Source organism: Sander vitreus, chromosome 18 (genome assembly GCF_031162955.1).
Source record: "Sander vitreus isolate 19-12246 chromosome 18, sanVit1, whole genome shotgun sequence".
In the NCBI taxonomy this organism is placed as follows: domain Eukaryota; kingdom Metazoa; phylum Chordata; class Actinopteri; order Perciformes; family Percidae; genus Sander; species Sander vitreus.
In genome coordinates, this window is record NC_135872.1 from 17,122,494 (window position 1) to 17,142,243 (window position 19,750).

The 19,750-nt window shown below is 40.5% G+C and overlaps 1 protein-coding gene across 2 annotated transcripts in view; it reads left to right on the top strand.

Annotated features, from left to right (window-relative positions):
• Positions 1-6,681, top strand: part of akap7 (A kinase (PRKA) anchor protein 7) — a 46,059-nt gene extending 39,378 nt beyond the window's left edge. For both annotated transcript variants that reach the window (XM_078275025.1, XM_078275027.1), the window contains one exon: positions 4,278-6,681. In XM_078275025.1, coding sequence (XP_078131151.1) covers positions 4,278-4,498 — 221 coding nt within the window. In that variant the 3' untranslated portion in view covers positions 4,499-6,681. The remainder of the gene's footprint in view (positions 1-4,277) is intronic.
• Positions 6,682-19,750: the final 13,069 nt, after the last annotated feature.

Below are 19,750 nucleotides of genomic sequence, written 5' to 3' on the forward strand. Positions count from 1 at the left end.
ATTTTTATTAGTTGAGGCCTTAACCACACTCTGCTGTGCTCTCTCTTATGGAAGTTCCCATTGCACTCAGACACTTTAGTCTGTGGTGTGGACAAATCTACCACAACCTCACAAGAAGGTCTTCATAATGCATGATAAAAAACCACATAAATCCGCAGTTCGTTCTGTGGCACTTTTTAAATGATCAAACCTGCATTCACTACAGTGTGTTTATTTTGAAATGTAGGCCCCACATACAGTATCTTGACCGCATTCACAGAGATGGAACAAGGAGACTATAGACCATAATTTCACCAGCATTCACCTTGATGTTTGTTTTGAATATTTCCTACAGTGCACTTTACAGTCGAAAGCAGATGAAGTGACATCAAAATCAGGCTCCCTAGATGAAAGAAAATTGTTCTGTGTGATCACCAGCTGATTACAACTGTTGGGTACACAGACCCAGAGCCAATCATAAGTAGTCTGCAAGACTGACATTTTTTTTTAAAGGCCCCCACCGAAATTCCTTAATCACAGAGGTTTGTGGCTGTGCGTGCCAAACCAAGAAGACTAAATCAAAATTAATACAAGACCCTTAATATGTTTGGGTCACATCTCCACGACTCCAGTTACGGCTGGCATTAACATGCAATCTGTATCTGGATAATCCTATCTTGAAAAGGAGTAACACATGTTAATGCAGGTGTACATGCACGCAGAACACATTGCGATAGGATTGGCCAGACCACATCTGGAGGAGGTCAGGCTCGCATTGTGATCGGATCTCAGCCAGGTCCAGATACAATCTGTACAGCATGACCACATTCTTTAGAAAAAAATCCGCCCAGCATTTTAAAAGATCACGTTACTCTGCCTCATCATGCTAGCTTAAGGTGCCCAGAAAAAAATTAAGTAGCAATAGCTAGCAAGTCTTCCCTCGCAAAAAGTGCATTAATTACATCCCTTGACCTGGGACACGCCATGTTTGTTTTACAAATCCACAAGCCCCTCAGAAATAATTTGCGTATTGACATCCGATTACAATGCAGGCAAAATCAAGATAACATGACGCCTATTAATACCGGGAGTAGGGCTGGGTATCATTTAAAAAATACCAGTACCTTTAAAGTGATACCGATACCCATAGAGTACTTCATTCGATACCTATCATGTGAATGGAAGCATTCAGTTGCGTAAAATGCCAATACCACTTCACCCCATCCAAATTATTTTTGCACAGATATATTTTGAAAGTATTCAAATTATTAAATTATTTATTAAATAACTGTACAACGCCATTAAATACACTGCGCTTAAGTGTTGTAGCTGCTGTGAGTAGGTGGGCCAATCACATGTTGCATTAAATCGAAGAACACTTGCGGTGATTAGCTGCGAGCAAAACTATATACTTTTTTTTTTTTTTTTCTAGATCTGGGTACAAAAAGGATTGAATGCAGGTATCGTTTGACTGAAGAAATTTCAATACTACTTGGCACTGTGTTGTTGGAGTACCCATACCCTGACCAGAATGCAAAGGCTCTGGATTGGGTGCCATTTTCCAGATAATGCATTCAGATACCAGGTGTACATAGGTCCATAATTTAAATGTCTCAGAAATGGTCTGATAGTGCCAGAAGCGCCAGTTATAGTTGACTCTGCTTAATTAGAAACGGCCAACATCATGTTAGTTCCACATACAGATTTAAAATGAATTCAGTCAGCTGCAGTCCTGAGGGCAAAAATCCCTCATCAAACAGCAGTCAAAGGTGTTAGTCACTCAAACTGACTGGCAGGCTGCAGGTACATGTAATCAAGTAGGATCTCTACAACAGAAGCAGGGCTTCTCAGAACAGCACAACTCAATACACCATGAGTTAGATACTACAACAAAACAGCAGAAAAATAAGGAAGTAAAGCTGATGGGAGCACATGGAGACCATCATTTGATAAATGAAATGTGTGCTCATCCTGGTTTCTGTTTGGCATGCTGTTAGGAGACACACATCCATGGATACATAATGCATGTGTCAACAGTACAAGCTGTGCTGCGGTAACAGTGACTGGGATTTATTCCAGTGGCATGTACTGTATAGTAGACCTCAACCTAGCAGTATGGCTAGATGATAAAAGGGGAATATACATAAAATGTCCACAGCATGTATGTGCCAACAATGGACTTAGTTCCATGCAGAGCAGTCGTACACCTTATTAAGTTCATACCTAGCAGCAGTATACCTAGTACTGGTTAGGTGTGTCATGTATAGTGGCTGGCATTTCGCCAATATTAATACAAAACCAGAGACTACACCAAAGCTAAGGGGCAGCTTTCTTCTGCCCTCAACAAATCTTAATCTTCAACATTGGCTGTCTAACTCCGACTATACGAACTATCTCCTTCTATAATGAATAATAGATTACCACACTGCTTTCAAGTGTAAACAAACCTATGGGCCAAGCGGGATCTTGTGTTGTAGAAGATAAACTTTGGGATTTTGCTCTTGGCCTTGGTAATCAGGTGGTTATAGTATGTTTTCTGCAGTACTCGATTTCTGAATGGCTCATTGCAGTCTGCCCATCTTACAGGCTGCCTGTCTTAACTGTCTTTCTACCATGAATTATTGACTTTCTCTAACTGACTTTATGTCTGTCTGACTCCCCTTCTATCTCTATCTCGTCTTTTCAAAATCAAAAGCAACTGTGCGGTAAAGAGCTTTTAATCTCCCCAGGAGGTAGATTAAATCAAAAATGCATGTATTATAGAAGAGCTGGGAGAGGGATGTTTAACTCAGCTGTTATTATCAACACTGTCAAATCTTGTTTATTGTCGTCACAGCCAATCTATTGTTGCTGGATGTGATGAGTGAGTATCGACTCATTCATCATTGTCAGATTAATAGTTATTTTCTGTTTTCAAACATACTGAAATAAGAATGAATTCAGCCTTGCTATCATATGAAAAGACACCCAAACACCATGGGAGGCTTAAGCTAGGTTTATGGTAGCTGCCATTTTAGTGTCTTGCAGCTAATTTTTGGTGTTGTGGCCTACAACTTTACTATTAAATGTGGGGTATACTCGCCGCAGCTGACCTGTCGAGCGCCAGTGTGACATCATGGGAGCGCTGTAAAGCCTACTACACACAGTGCCGATAATCGGCCGTCGGACAATCTGGCGAGGTCGGTGACTCGAGTCTGTTAGGTGTGTTCCGTGCCGTCTTCCGTCCAAGGAGCCGTCTGCTTTCATTTTGGCCGATTTGACATGTATAATCGGCGGGGCGGGCACTGCCGGCAGTCGGACTCAAATGACCCATCTGATTGGTAGAGTGCTAACCCGGAAACAGGGAGCAGAATGAGCGTGACTAGAGTCTATCAAAATCTGATGAAAATCTTTTAAACTGACCTTTGTCGATCTGAAATGAAGACAGATTCAGCAACTGCATGGCCTATTTCTCGCTTAAAATGTTTTCAGAAACACGTTTCGGTGAACTATTTTAGAACAATATGAGATCGTATTCTGAACAAGCCGCCATGACAGTCTGTCTTTGAATTTCAGAGAAACCAGACCCATGTGACGCATTCGTCCAATCAGCTGCCGGTTTTCATTTTTGGGCAACAATACAGATTAGCGCCGCCTGCTGTTATGGAGACGTATTACGTCTCGTCGCTTTGGTGTGTTCCGAGGCACTTTTTTTTTTTACCAACTCGGGTAGACTGATCAGTCCAACTGCCTTTTCTGCTGAGGTTCGCACGTCTGGTCTATGTGTCTGGGACTGTTTATACTCGCGCGTGGTGGTCCCATCACTAGTTGCAGTCTTCTCCGGAACAGAGGTGGTGCTAATGAGGAAAGGCTACCGACTTTTCTATTTCTACGGACAAAAGAAGAAGAAAAAGGTAAACAGCGGCAGAACTGGCAGCAGCATTGACGTCAATGCTTCGAATTGATTCGATGACCTACTTCGTCGTATCAAGCCTTTCATTTGCCATAAAAGAACTCATCTTTACCCAGTAAGTTTACAAGAGAGACTTGCAGTCACTCTGAGAGTCCTGGCATCCGGTTGCCCTCGAGCTCATTCATGCTTCCTGTTTCCGCTTTGTCACGCGCCGATGAAAAAAATAGTGGTGCACAACCTCTGGTCGCGCACTCAAAATCCTGGCACGCCAGCGAGATCTACGTCATTTTGACGTCACATTGTTGCACGCGAGCTCGAAACACGACTCCAATTGAATGCCTGTGTGATAACATGTTCTTGTGAATGATTATGATGATTTTGTTTTTGCTGTGCTTGTCCTACTCAGGTGGGCGTCGCCGGTCTGAGCCCGATGAGGCGGAGCTACTAAGAGTCAGCAGGCGATTGGTCGAGGATGCTGTCAATCGCGCCTTGCAACAGTTCAAACAAGAAACACTTCAAAATGGGGGCGGGCCTAATGCCACGGCACTACAGACCCCAGGAAACACTGAAAATACTGCAACAAAGACGGACACTACAGCTAACTCCACCACAGACAACAGGAAGTGACATCATCGGACTGAGGTACAGAGACTGACAAAAACCAGCTGCCCAGAAAACATCAGCCAGGCCTGTCCTGCCAGGAGAAAAGTCAGTAAGCCCTGGGCACAAAGCCTGAACCAGCCTACCAGTCAGCCCAGTTTGCTGACTAGCTAACCCAGCTAGCCAGTCATGCTAGCTACCTGCCCTATCGACTGACCAAGCCTGACACAGTGCCAATATATAGATACTGTAGCTTGAGTTCAGTGCTAGGTGACGGTCCCAACAGGCCAGCTAGCTAAGCCTGTTCGTTAACTCACTAATCGTCCCTCAGTCCTCACTCAGCTGTGTTTGCACGTCAAACTCAAAACTCAGAAAACATGTGAAGCACTCCTCTAGAGACACACATGCACATGTAGGGTTCACTTTAACCTGTCACTCACAAACTGCCCCTTTTAAGAATACGATTAATCAGGTTTTGTAGACAGTTTGCTTTACTTGCGCGAGTTGTTAGGCCTTTCAAATAAAATAACACTCCAACTACAAGTTGCCAAGAAAGCAATTTCACTCCATTAATACCAAAACCTCTATTAATAACCTAGGTGTTTGTGTGTGGCAGGCTATTATTACTATTACACACAGCAATTAACTCATCATATATAAATGTCATTATTTTTTGTTCACATACTATATTGTCAGTTTTGTTCTGTGAAATTCATTTGAAGCAGCAGCAAAATGCACACATGCTTCCAAGTGTTAAATCCATTCATAAATGTTTGGTGTCTAAGTCTATAAGACAGACTGAAGCCTCGCTGTTTGTGGCTCAGTGTTCATTTGGAGTATTTATGCTGATCCATAGAGCTTTTATTCTGCACGTTAAAGCATTTACAGCCAAGCAAGTTCTTCAGATGGTGATGCTGATGTCGGGGAGGTTAACTCAGACAATCGCTGCTGTCAGCTGAAAACCCTCCGGCTCCTTATTTCAGCATCTTCCATCTATTTATTTTTGTTAAACTTGAAAATGAAATTGGCCTTTCGTGCTTTGCATAAGCCCCCCACGGCTCATGAAATCCATTCAGAAACACTCAGGCATCGGTGTGAAATTAAGGGGGATTGTCGTTTTTGTTTTTTTAAGCTTGACTTCCTGGAGATGAGGTTTTTCGACTGACAGCAAGATAATGATGATGATGATGATGACAGCTATTCAAAAAGTGATTTGTTTACCCTCTGACATTAAATGTTATTTTATCCTTTCTAACTATTATTTATAATGCTTTGCTGTCCCTGTTAGAGAAATTAATTTAATGTGAAAAGATGAAAAGCTATTTAATTTTGAAATGAGAAAAAGAGCATTCAGTTTGCATTGAAAGGTGGAAAAAGCACAAAACGATGAATTTGTTTTTTAATAGTCTTAGGTTTTAGTTTTTAAAGAGCAGGTAAATATAGACATGCTGTTAAATCCAATCAACTCTGTACAAAGTCACTAAAACAAATAGATTTTTCTGCAAGTGCTGAAGTGCATAGGTGAGATTTTGAGCCATTGTGGGGTGATTGGGTGATAAGTCTCTTAAATGTGAACCTGTTGCTAAAGATTTGGATTTTTGAGTTAATGTAACAGAAAATTGTCCACCGTGAAACACAATTCATCTCATTTCTATTATAAGATAAATATCATTTCTGAGGAACAGAGAGACAGTTTGCCAGCTCAGATTTGATCTCATCCCTGTGAAATCCACTTAAGTCCTGTCACTGCAGGCTCATTCAAACATCAATAACAAAGGTGAATTCTGTCTTTGGGTGGACTTTGAACATTTTAGTTTTAGATCTTTATTGTCACCGGATCCTTAATCTCCTTAAAATCCCCTTTAATACACAAGTTGTCGTGTGTGTGTGTGTGTGTGTGTGTGTGTGTGTGTGTGTGTGTGTGTGTGTGTGTGTGTGTGTGTGTGCGTGTGTGCGCGTGTGTGCGTGTGTGAGTTCACACAGTGACTTTAGGATGTTTGATCAGCAGTTCCCCAGAGAAATTCTTGTCTATCAATCATGACAACTCAGAGCTGTGTGTGTGTGTGTGTGTGTGTGTGTGTGTGTGAAAATCTATACATGTTTGTCTTTCCATTTGTCTGTGTGTACGTCTGACTGCGTGGTTGTACGGTGTTGTATATCTTGTTCTGCCATATTTGAACAATAAAACAGGATATGAGATTCAAAACCAATATCCCTCTGTTTGTTTCCTGATTTCAGTCTGGGTGTACGTGTCGGTCCACAGTGGTTACATAATGTTCATGTGCGTAGGATACCTACAGTATGTTTACATCAAGACAGATACTTTATGGGTTGCCATTGCCCCCATAAGTCCTCTTATGCAGTATTATAGGGCTTTATAAGAAGTGTGATGGTGGATTTTTGTGGAAGCATTTGTTTCCTAGGTGTCATATCCATTTTGGGGGAAATAGCAGACTGTAAATTCACCAGCCAGTATTTTAAAAACTAATTATAGTCCTCAAAAAGGAGCTGTTTTATGAGCAAATGCTTTAAGGTGGATCCCAGCTATTAACACAAGGTACAGTACTTTAATGTCAGAGAGTGCACATTTTGATTATCCCATTGTGTTAAAAATAAAGAGCATCCAGTCTATTTAATCAAGGCATTTTATCATGGTTTTACAGAATGTAAAAACCCACACCTCCATAAAAAGTTTTTCCATTTTCTTTCCATCCCTTTCAGCATTTTTGGTGCATGCCTTATTTGAGAGGAAAATGTTTTGTCATTTGGTAATTTAAAACCAATATTTACCCATAGATAGAAATATAATACTAGGAGAGTTAGAGCATATACTATATAACTATTTCAAATATTACTTATCTCAATGGAATAGAGGACCCGTCCTTTACTTGAAGCAGGCTTTAAACATTTTAGTCTTTTATTCATAACTGGTTAACGTAAACTCAACACTTCCTCCCTCCCTGTTTACCCTTTTAATGTGAAATATCTGCAGGAAGTCAATGAATTAACTGACATCAGCTTTGGAGAAAAAAAATGGTGTGAGTGGGATGACTGGAATTAATTGGTGAAAAGAGAAGCTCGGTGTGATGAGTATGACATGAATTATCTGTGGAATTAAGTGCATGTGAATTTCCCACGTGTGCTGTTGCAGTAGGTAACAGGTGATTCCACCTCCCTTTTTACACACACAGGTGATTTCACTTTGCCTGATTAGACCTGTCCTTGATTGACAGCTCCATCGCTCTCCTGTTGCACATGCTAGGGTGAGACAAACTCCTGAAAGACTTGCCACCTGTATTTTCCCTGTGGGTCATTCGTTTCACAGAAGTTCTAAAACAAGGACAGTGTTGCACGAAGCTCCCCACACAGAAAGCATCATTTACTGAGAGGAGGTGAGTTAATGACCCTGGCGCAGTGTGTCCTCTGTAGGCAATGTCATGACTCCTAATGGCCAGCGGGGGAGGCAGATAGGTGGACAGCTGTTTCACATCCGAAAACTAAAACAACAGGACAGACAACAAACAGGTTGACAGGCATGATGCAGAGTTTCAGGCAAGCAGCATAATGAGACATTTGACAAACAATAATGGCCTTATTTCTGCTGACATTTAGGAGGTCTAAAGCAGAAGTGATGAAGGCAGCCTCATACCTGTTGCAGCGGCAGCACTGAGACTCACGGTAAGTGAACGTGCAGCACATACAGTACATGTAAGTGAAGGGCACAGTGTTGCTGTGTTTGTATCTTCCCTTGAGCGTTCTTCCCTGCATCAAGATCACCTTTTAAATAAATGGAAAAAGTCAGTGTGAACTGTGTGAAACGGGTTCATTAGGGTGTTACCAACGTGAAACCAGGCCAGCTCTTTTATTTCACAGCTTTCCTCAAAATGTGAGAATCTGTTGAATCAGAAGATTGCTGCATAGCTGATACTGTGACTTATTCATCAGTTGACCTGTATGTGATACCGTGCCATGTGATACTGTGATTCATGTAGGAGAACTCGCAGAGAATTAACAGCTTGCCAAATGTGACTGTCAAAGGCATCATGATGTAACCAGAGACTGGGCTGAGGCTGGACAAAGGGCACATTTGTAATCACCTGTCCTATATAAAGTAATTTAAATAATCTTAGGATAGATAGTGTCGTTTTGGTGCGTGTCCTCCTTGGAATTTGCTCTTTGAGTCACATCTCTCGGGTTAATGTGTGCGTTTGTCCTGCTGCGCTCATGTCACAAGTTAGATTAGATTTCAACCATTAATGACGTCAGATTTCATAGCAAAGAAGACACCCCACTTTGGAACTCAGGGTTTCTTCACCTTACAAATTCTGGCATCCCTCAGCAGTTCATCACTGTAGGATTGTCTGCGTAGAATGTTGATTTTTCACTTTTGCTAAGGAGGTTTTGTTTTCATCAGCTTGTCTGTCAGACAGTATATCTAAAGACTAGTAAAATTAAACCAAGACACAGTTGAATTTACCCCAGTAGATGAATATCATCTTATCACTAGGAGATTAATGGAGATACAGTAGAAGACATTATCCCAACTCTAAAGTCTGGAAAACATGGTTTAAGGGCTGATACATCAATTAATGTGCTACAGTTCTACCACATAATGCATTTTTTTGACAATTACTTTCTGGGTTGTCAGTTTTATGGCCGACACTGCAACCGCTTTGCTGTGAAATATGAATTTGTCGCATCAATTACAGCATCTTATGAGTTATTTGCCCTTCATACCTGCTGTGTCGCATCATGAATGGGAATCGTGCTGAATATCCATAAAGCCCATGATAGGACCTTAGTTTCTGTGAATTAGTAAGTATATATTAAATCATAATATTCCAGGTGTTTACTGTCCATTTAACCTTAAATGTTTTATCACAAGAGCTTCTTCCAGTTTACTGGACAGTATAAAAGACAGAAAACAGAGTATGTCACCTCAAACTTAAAACATCAGTGATTAGTTTGTGAAAAAAATCATCAAAACTAGGAAGTCAGAATACAATTACAGGTGCATTCCGATTTTACACATGAAGTGTGTGTTACTATTCAACCTGGGAAAACGGGTACAATGCCATCTGTTGACTGGAGGGAGTCTGAGGGAAAAAAAACCATAATGTCATCAGGAGTATCTAAATTTACCAAAGCAGAAGGACATTGAGTTGCATTGTGGGAAGGGTAGGATGCAGGGTTTTGAGGGTGTGACCTAAACAAGGGACCCCTTTTAAGAACACTTTTTTATAGCTTACTTTTATCATACTATTTTTTTATTTTTATTTATTTATTTTTTTTGTTCAGTTTTTTGTAAGTGGACACTACTGATAGCCCAGCTTATTTTTTGAAAGAACGCATACAACCGTGTGTGTGTGCCTGTGATGCGTTGTGCAGTTTGTGTGCATGTTTGTGCGTGCGCTCTCTGAAGCCCACAGGGTTGTTCTCTGCTCTGAAAGAGAAAATATCCTTCTTTTTTACCCTTTTTTTTTTTTTCTCTTTCTTCTTCTATTTTAGACTCAGTTCCATCTGGCACCATCTGCCTTAATGAACCCATGTATTTGTGTGACTATGTGTGTGCGTGTGTGTTTTGAAAAACAAAGTAGGTGAGTAGGCTCTGTATTTTGCATTTGAGTACCTGGCCAGCTTTATTGTACTTATCGCCTCATGGATCTCACTTTTTTTCTCCCCATAAGTTCCAAATCTGCAAAAACACATTCTGTTGTAATAATAAAACATGGAAATCATCTTGCTGAGGGTGTGGGCTGAAGCGGGCAATTATCACAATAATAATTTTAAGAAAGTGAAGAGCAGGCAGAGATAGGGAGGGGGACATTATTTGTGTTGAATAGCCTTGGCTGCAAGGTGACTCAAACATGACTAGAATATGAACAAGCTAACCCTCCCTCCCTCCCTCCCTCCCTCCCTCCCTCTGCTCACCCACACAGAATGTATTAGGAAGAATGAGACTCTCTCTGTTATTCACCAAGGAAAGTACAAATTACAGCTCTCCTTTCAAATGCCGTGAAGCCACATTATTTTCAACTGAAAAAATTAGTTTAGCTCCGTCGTTGATATAATACAATAATTTAGAAACTGAGTGAAACAGGAATCTTTCCTTGAAGTCATTTATTAACTAATGTGTTTCTCACTTGAAGAATGTTTATTAAATGTGCACTGTATAAAACACTGAAGTATTATCTTATGTCCTTGAGTATTTTCATTTTATGCTAATTTATACTTCAACTTCCCTACATATCGGAGCCAAACATTGCACTTCTTACAACACTACATTTATCAATGGCTGCATCTATAGTTACTATGAGTTCAGAAGGTGTGTGTGGGGGGGGGGTCTGTTTACATCTTATTTTAAATCCTCCTTCCTGCACCTCAATTTCTTTTCTTTTTTTTTAACCCATAGTTAAACAGAAATGTAAATAACACCAATATGGATTGCATTGAGATTTTGTCACATTCAGGCAAGCTTGCGGTTTCCAGTCTTTATGCTAACTAGTTTCAGATAGTTTGCTGATACCATAAAACGTATGTACTTTTAGTTAACTAACATTTCAAATTTGGTCCATTTTCTTTTAATGGGGTCATTTTTACATTACATTTTACATGTTTTATTAGTTTATGACAAATGCGTGTTACTACAGATAAGGTGTTGGAACAATTAGCTTCACAGCCTGCAGCTGTGATAAACTACTCTTGTCACCTCGCACATACGGCACAGCATTGCAAACCAGGGACTGTGTTTCAACACTGTAATAACACTTCCTAAATTACCTCAAAAGCCATTTTCTGTAAATGTGCTAGTATGTAGTGTCAGTTGGGTCTGAAGCATGAGCACTGATTCACGGTTTGTAATTTATGCTTTAAGTTATGTGTCTGGGTAGTAAGCATGGGTAGCAAGAACAACAATGGGTAAGCCAAAAAAGGAGCGGCAGTTAGTTATAGAACTGTGCATGTCACCTCCAGCCAAAAAAAATTAGAGGCGACCAGGGTTTCCATCAGCATCACAACTTAAGTTGAGAGGTTTTAGTGATGACATAGTACAGACATAGCTAGAGCATTTTCCTTCGGTACAGCCTTTTAATCAGTTCATTTTCAGTGGACCAACACAAACACATTATACACATGAGCACTCCATTATACACTCAGTAAATTAAGCATAAAAAAAGCACATCAGTGGGCCAAAGCGGCACTCATTTTAATGAATTGAATATCTATCCAGCGGTGCGAAAAGTTTTTGAAGCAGGTTGTGTGAGTAAGGGAAAGCTTATTTGTTTTTTACAATCCATCTGAGGAAGGTCATGCCAGCCAGAAGTGGTAAAGGCAGATTGCAAACTGCAATTCATGACCTTTGCTGCATGGTTCTCCCTGTATTTCCTATCATCTCTCTAATGTCAATGTTAAACTAAGGCATGGAAAAAAAAAATTACAGTCCTATCCAATAATGTTGACTATCTTTTTAGGTCCTCCTACTGAAACAATGGTTCTAATAAAACGGTTTGTTTGGCTTTACTGAAAACCGATAAATGAGTTGCTCCTTCTGTTGCATTATTTGATGGTGTAGCCACTCTGTTTACTTCCATCAGTGTTCAAAACAGGTGTAATGTAACTCTGGAACCATTTTATTAAACACTCTTGGTGCCATTACCACCAGTAACTATACAAATCTACCGTGACTGAAATCTTGAGGATTATAAATGAAAATAGTTGTTTGCGTTCCTAAAAGGAAAATACCCTACTTATGTAGCTACTGTAGGTTAGATCACAGAATTAACTGAACAATTGAGATCTGCGTACAGACAAACACTCAAATTATGGCCTTTTATCTGATTAATTTGTTTACCCAGTAAAGTTTAGATTGGATAATTAGTGTGCATATAAAGACAGTGAGAAAAACCAGACTCCATGCAGTTTCTTATTGAGCTATGAGAACAGATTAAAGGACCTTTTAATGAAGGTTTTGTTTCAGCCCATTAACTACAATTTGAGTGTAATTAACATAAGGCTATTGATTTTCTACCTTCAGGGCAGCCTTGGTTTCTTGGCAGTACATTAACCCCCAATTTCCACCGGTTGCGGAACGGCTCCGGAACGGCGGCGGAGTCAATAGGTTTCCATTAAAGTCAATGTGTGTATTTCCACTGACTGCAGAACGGCTGCGTCCCAGCTACGGCGGTCCGCAGCCCTCCGGAGCAGATACGCAGAGCTTCTATTTTTGCCGGATGCCGGAGAGCTCCGCAGCAATTCGGCACAATTCAGAATGTGCAGGACAGGAAGTCGAGCACAGAAACAAAATAAAACATCCGGTTAATTTTCAAAATAAAATACACTGTGCTCACGGCTGATCATAGTTCCCTGCACTACACCTTGAAAACACAGCACAGAGTTGTTTCCCCTCTACTCCTCTGGATAGAAACAAACTGTTTGTGGTTCTATTCTATGTGAATTCGCAAGATCTTGTGGGTCCTCGTGACTTCAGCTGTTGGTCATGGCCGCAGCCGTGCCACAACAAATCCGGACCTAGTGGGTATTGACCAAGGGAGTAAGCCTCTCCCCGGAACGCGTAGCTCCTATGGTGCCATTTTGATGCTACCAAGCCATCACCTCCCGTTAGCATTCCATTGACTGCCATTCATTTTAGCGCCACTTTGACAGCGAATAACTTACAGCTGAAGCGTTTAAGAACTCTTTGTCCATTCTTTATTTCTAAAGAAACACGACAATGTATCTCACATAATGGCTCCGTAGCAGACGTTTTTTGTAAAAATAGGCTAATGATTGTCGCATATTAGAGGAATTATCGTATAGTACAGGAGAAGCTCGCAGGCAGTTTTGACTTACATTAGCTGTTTAACTTTAATTATTAATGTAGCATTTTAGTTAGCAATAATTAGCCTGTGCCTATGTTATCTCCTTACATATACCTATGCTACTCTCTCAGTTGGAGGCTGTGCAGTAACGCTCAGCCATCACCGGAAAAGTGCTTCCAATATCCTTCATTGGTCTCCGTCCAGAGCAACGGGATCTGTTGGTCCAGTTTATATACTGTCTATGGTATTGACGGACGGCGGAGCACGCAGCCGACACGCAGCGGAGCCGGTCCGCAGACATTCTGCATTCACTGGAAATCCGGAGTTAAGATCAACTTGCAGATAAAATCCATCAAAGTGAATATAGGGATGCCTCTTATTTTTATTAAGGAAACTAATTAATACAGGAAACCGTTTTGAAAGCATTACTTTGTTGGTGTGTTCAGATGCTCCTGAGAAGCTCTTTTACTTTTGAAATTATCCCTGCAGCCACAGCAGTAAGTCATGATGCAAAATGTAAAACACATTTGAAAGGAATTGGGAATAGTTCATTACAATAGTTATTCAAAGCAAGTTTCAAAACTTAGCAGGGTCATTTTTATGGTGCTGCCTGGGAGGTAGAAATCCAATTTACAAACCTGTGCTATGTTTTGGAAAATGTTTTTGGTAGTAATTTTAAACTGAGTGATTTACAATAAATTGCATAAGAAACTGCTTGTATGTTTTGAGCCTGAGATATGCCATAAATGATTGGTGTGTTGTATGGTCATTGTGGCTTTGTGTGGTGTGCACAGTCATAGAAACAGGAAGATGGTGACATACAAAGAGGAAGCTGAGGATTTATTGATGGCTGGCTTTTGCGTCTTGTCCTCAAAGTCAAAGGTGTACACACCTATACAGTGGGGCAAAAAAGTATTTAGTCAGCCACCAATTGTGCAAGTTCTCCCACTTAAAAAGATGAGAGGCCTGTAATTTTCATCATAGGTACACTTCAACTATGAGAGACAAAATGAGAAAAAAAAATCCAGAAAATCACATTGTAGGATTTTTAATGAATTTATTTGCTAATTCCTTGGGAAAATAAGTATTTGGTCACCTACAAACAAGCAAGATTTCTGGCTCTCACAGACCTGTAACTTCTTCTTTAAGATGCTCCTCTGTCCTCCACTCGTTACCTGTATTAATGGCACCTGTTTGAACTTATTATCAGTATAAAAGACACCTGTCCACAACCTCAAACAGTCACACTCCAAACTCCACTATGGCCAAGACCAAAGAGCTGTCAAAGGACACCAGAAACAAAATTGTAGACCTGCACCAGGCTGGGAAGACTGAATCTGCAATAGGTAAGCAGCTTGGTGAGAAGAAATCAACTGTGGGAAAAATTATAAGAAAATGGAAGACATACAAGACCATTAATATTCTCCCTCGATCCGGGGCTCCACCCAAGATCTCACCCCGTGGGGTCAAAATGATCACAAGAACGGTGAGCAAAAATCCCAGAACCACATGGGGGGACCCAGTGAATGACCTGCAGAGAGCTGGGACCAAAGTAACAAAGGCTACCATCGGTAACACTACGCCGCCAGGGACTCAAATCCTGCAGTGCCAGACGTATCCCCCTGCTTAAGCCAGTACATGTCCAGGCCCGTCTGGAGTTTGCTAGAGAGCATTTGGATGATCCAGAAGAGGATTGGGAGAATGTCATATGGTCAGATGAAACCAAAATAGAACTTTTTGGTAAAAACTCAAATCGTCGTGTTTGGAGGGGAAAGAATGCTGAGTTGCATCCAAAGAACACCATACCTACTGTGAAGCATGGGGGTGGAAACATCATGCTTTGGGGCTGTTTTTCTGCAAAGGGACCAGGACGACTGATCCGTGTAAAGGAAAGAATGAATGGGGCCATGTATCATGAGATTTTGAGTGAAAACCTCCTTCCATCAGCAAGGGCATTGAAGATGAAATGTGGCTGGGTCTTTCAGCATGACAATGATCCCGAACACACCACCTGGGCAACGAAGGAGTGGCTTCGTAAGAAGCATTTCAAGGTCCTGGAGTGGCCTAGCCAGTCTCCAGATCTCAACCCCATAAAAAATCTTTGGAGGGAGTTGAAAGTCCGTGTTGCCAGCGACAGCCCCAAAACATAATTGCTCTAGAGGAGATCTGCATGGAGGAATGGGCCAAAATACCAGCAACAGTGTGTAAAAACCTTGTGAAGACTTACAGAAAACGTTTGACCTCTGTCATTGCCAACAAAGGGTATATAACAAAGTATTGAGATGAACTTTTGTTATTGACCAAATACTTATTTTCCACCATAATTTGCAAATAAATTCATTAAAAATCCTACAATGTGATTTTCTGGATTTTTTTTTTTTTTCTCATTTTGTTTCTCATAGTTGAAGTGTACCTATGATGAAAATTACAGGCCTCATCTTTTTAAGTGGGAGAACTTGCACAATTGGTGGCTGACTAAATACTTTTTTGCCCCACTGTATATCTGACAGCTTCAAACTGAGGGGGGAGGGGTGTGTGTGTGTGTGTCTGTGTGTGTGTTTATAATTAGATATTTCAGGCACCAATTAAAGCGATGCATAATTAATACATAAACATGTTGGCACTAAACCTTTTTGCTGCTGCTAGCTGTGTCTGGCTGCATGTTCTATTTTGTTTTGATATATTTTAGGGTGTCTTTTGTAACACCTTGGCCAGGGACTACAGATGATAAATGACCCCATGGCTCTTTATTATTTGCACTGTCCCTTCTCTGAAAAAAAAAAAAAAAAAAAAAAAAGGAAAATCAGATCTGACAAAAAAAATCCCTCCTTGCTTTGCCTCAATCAAGAAAAAAGTTACAGATTTATAAAAAGCTGCTCAAAGACTTTGTCCCTAATTAGCGAGACACACATTTGCAAATGTACCCAAACATTCCCATCCACGCAGCACATGCACATAAAGTACCAGCAAATATCCGCTGCTGTCTAACATTGTACAATAAACTTCCAAAGCCACAAATGGGCAGGGTGCACCCACAAAGAAGTGTTTACCAGTGTCCAGGCTGCTACACACACACACACACACACACACACACCAGCTGCACTGATGCTCCAAACCTCTTCTGATCAGGCAAACAGGCTGTGCAATATGTTTGTTTTGGCCAGAGAGCAGCTCTGCACCAAAGAAGTCGAGACCCTCAGCACAGAGTAGATGTCATATCATGGTGTTTTGCATGTCCGTGTTTGTCATATTCTGTCTCATAATCACTGTCATAATTTCTTCAGAGCAATAATGCTAAGTACTGAATATAGAACACTTTTAATTCACTTATCAGTCGTCACGGCGTAATCATATTTTTTGATGACGTAACGTGCGTCCCTGCATTAAGAGAGCCATAAGTCCTACATTTGACAACCATTTTTTTAAAACTGTACAACCACTAACTACTACAAAATACAACAATATGCAGGATTTTTATTTTTTTCACATTTACACTTGCATGCAATTTACAGTAGCCAATTAATCTGATCTGCATTCTGATCATGTCTTTAGAAGTGTGGGAGAGAACCGGAGCACCCGGAAAACCCAGAGAGGCACAACCCACACAGACAGACTGCCTGGGGGGCATATAGTCCTCTCGCTCAGCCTTGAGCTCCGTGGAAAGCTCGTGGTTGAGCGAGATCTGAACGTTGAGCTGAGTTTTCAACTCCTCCAGCTCTCTCCAAAGAAATGTCTTATTGGTGAAGGCATTTTGCTGAAGGGTTTTGATCTCTTTCGCCATCTTTTCACGCACGGTGTCCTGCTCAGCCCTGAGGTTCTGGATCAGCTGCAGGTCTTCTGACACCCAGTCTGAGTGAGACTTAATTTCATTGTCGAGCTCACGCTGAAGAAAGTCGGCCTGCTGTCTGACAGTGAGGACATCGGTTTCAAACCTTAGGCTGATCTCATGGTGTGAAACTCTGGTCCTCTCGATTTCTTCTGGGAGAAGCCTGTTCTTCTCCTTCTCCACATGGCAATCTTTGAAGTGCTGAGAGTTTCTGCATTACTGTATTTGCGCAACCTCTCTAGCTCTCTTCTCGTTTCTTTTTCCCTGTTAATATACATTTCTTTCAGGGTCTTATCTCATCCAACTCTTGGGTAAGTTGATATTTCCTTGTCTCAAAGATGCAGTTGGCCGTCTCTCTACCCAACAGGTTATTAAGTTCTTTAACTTTTTGACGAAGTGCATTGCACTCCATCGAGTCGTTTGACTTGCTGTCCACAGTGGTGTCCACAATTGAAATGTCTGAAATAACCCCGACCCCTGTACAGGGAGCACCCAGTATAACTCGCTGTGCTCTGACTCCATTTTTTCTTGTTATGAAAACGACAGGTCTGGCTACTCCACTTGTCATTGGTCGGCTGTCAAAAAAGCGCGTAGTGTAGGGCTTTTTTTTCAGAAAAGTCCAACTTTTTTCAACTTCAAAAAGACACCCGAGCTGCAGAAAAAACGTTGCCGGTGGCGTTTAAAAAGCGCTCACGACTTTTTTGAAAACACTGTTTACGCCATAGGATTATAATGTAAAACAGACGCTGGCAGCTTAAAAAAAGACGCCACGCGTATAGCCTTAAGATTGCATTCTATTTTGCTTTATTCTTTAGAGTTCCATTACTTCCTTTTTCTTCTTCATATTCAGAATGTCTATCTCTCTATAAGTTCAACTCGGTTAAATTCTCCAAAACAAACTAGATTAAAAAGCATGAATCTGTTTACTCCTGTTTTCCATTTTATTCATGAAATGTTTGATCTTTCCTCATGTTATTGATTCCACTGATGTGAAAGTCTTTGATTGGAAAAAAACTAAGTTTTCAGATTCAATGAATATGATTTTTTTTATTTTTTTTTATCACTGAACACGTTCAGGTTCTTTGGTCATTATCACAGAAATAGTCCAATTAAATACTAACATTCTAGAGGGCTTTGTATATTGTAAACTAAGTCATAAGTTGGATTGTATTTTTAGCCTAGAAATTCCAGTGAGAAATGGCTGTAACTGTCTGAAAACAACAACCAGCATCACAGGTGTTACGCTGCTAAGCTAACCAAGCTCGTGATAACTCTAAAATGGCTAGGAAGTCCGTAAACCTGTGCCTCTTCTTATGTGTTGCCTTAGACATTAAAGATGTGACTCATTGTGTCAGTCCATTACAAAAATACAGATTTCCTTTTGTTCTTGAATCACTATTCTACTGTTTTCAGCTATCAGATTCCTAATTAGAAACAGCATCTAAAGCAGCATAAGTTCACTGATAACTGTACCAAGTAATTCTGTGTGTAATGGGTTTAAAGTGTTTGCAAAATAGCAGCTCTAATCAGCTGGAGAGATCCTGCTGACAGTTTCAGTTGGAATACAGGTGCAAGCGCATTTGCATAGAAATGGTTTCTGTGGCTGCACTGCTTTTGAATATTTAGTGTTTGCACAGTCAAAAACAGTCAAACACAATCTGCAATGGTGCTGCTGAGATTTATTAAAATGGAAAAGGGAAAACCTGCTTTCTCAAGCTTCTTCCTGATCAATGTGGTTCTATATAAACACATTATTCCAAAGTTTGAACAGTTTCACATGAAAGATTTCTGTATTTTGGGGTTTTTGTCTAAGCTTCACCGGTCTTAACTGGGCGGGACTCCTATAGATTAGATCAAACATGGATGGATAACAACTCTAGGATTCTTGCTTATTTAATCATTCATATTTAATGTGATAAAAGATTTAAAGCAAAGTTATGGGCTTTAGGTCTATATTCGCTCTTCCTTTCATAAAATTTAGCAATTACTGTTAGTCATCTTCATTGCATGATTACCTTTTTTAATATGTACATATTGAGTACTGTCTGTGAACATACAGCACCCTGAAAGAAGACTAACTTCTAATTAAATATCTTCAAATGGCCAAAGGAAGCCACTGGGGATATATATATATATATATATATATATACTCAGATTATTCTCTCTTTAAGGACATCTATGTATGTACGTCAATTGATTGCAGTGAAACTACTTAACCTAATGCTGCTCTCTACGTCCTTGTCCAGCTGTCTCTGTCCTTCACAGTAATCCTAATTACCGTGCGGTTAACAATTATGTCAGTAATTGCTTCCTATTTGGCTTAATTGCACTCCATACTGCATTCTCCAAACACACCCACATACTCTTGCTGCTTGATTTTTAAGAAGAATCTCATCTTCACCTGATTTCCGCTCTGATTTGAGTGCGCCTCCAACATGGAGCAGTTGTGTTTTAACTGTGTTCCAGGAATGACAACAATCAACATCCAACACCAAGGACAACACCTGCTTCTGTTTTTTTTTGTCAATCTATCACTCCTCCTTCGCTTTTCTCCCCTTCCCTTCTCACCTGTTCTTCCCTCATCATCCGTCCCCTGCTCCTTGTCAGAAATAATATTGTCAGACGAGATTCAGAATG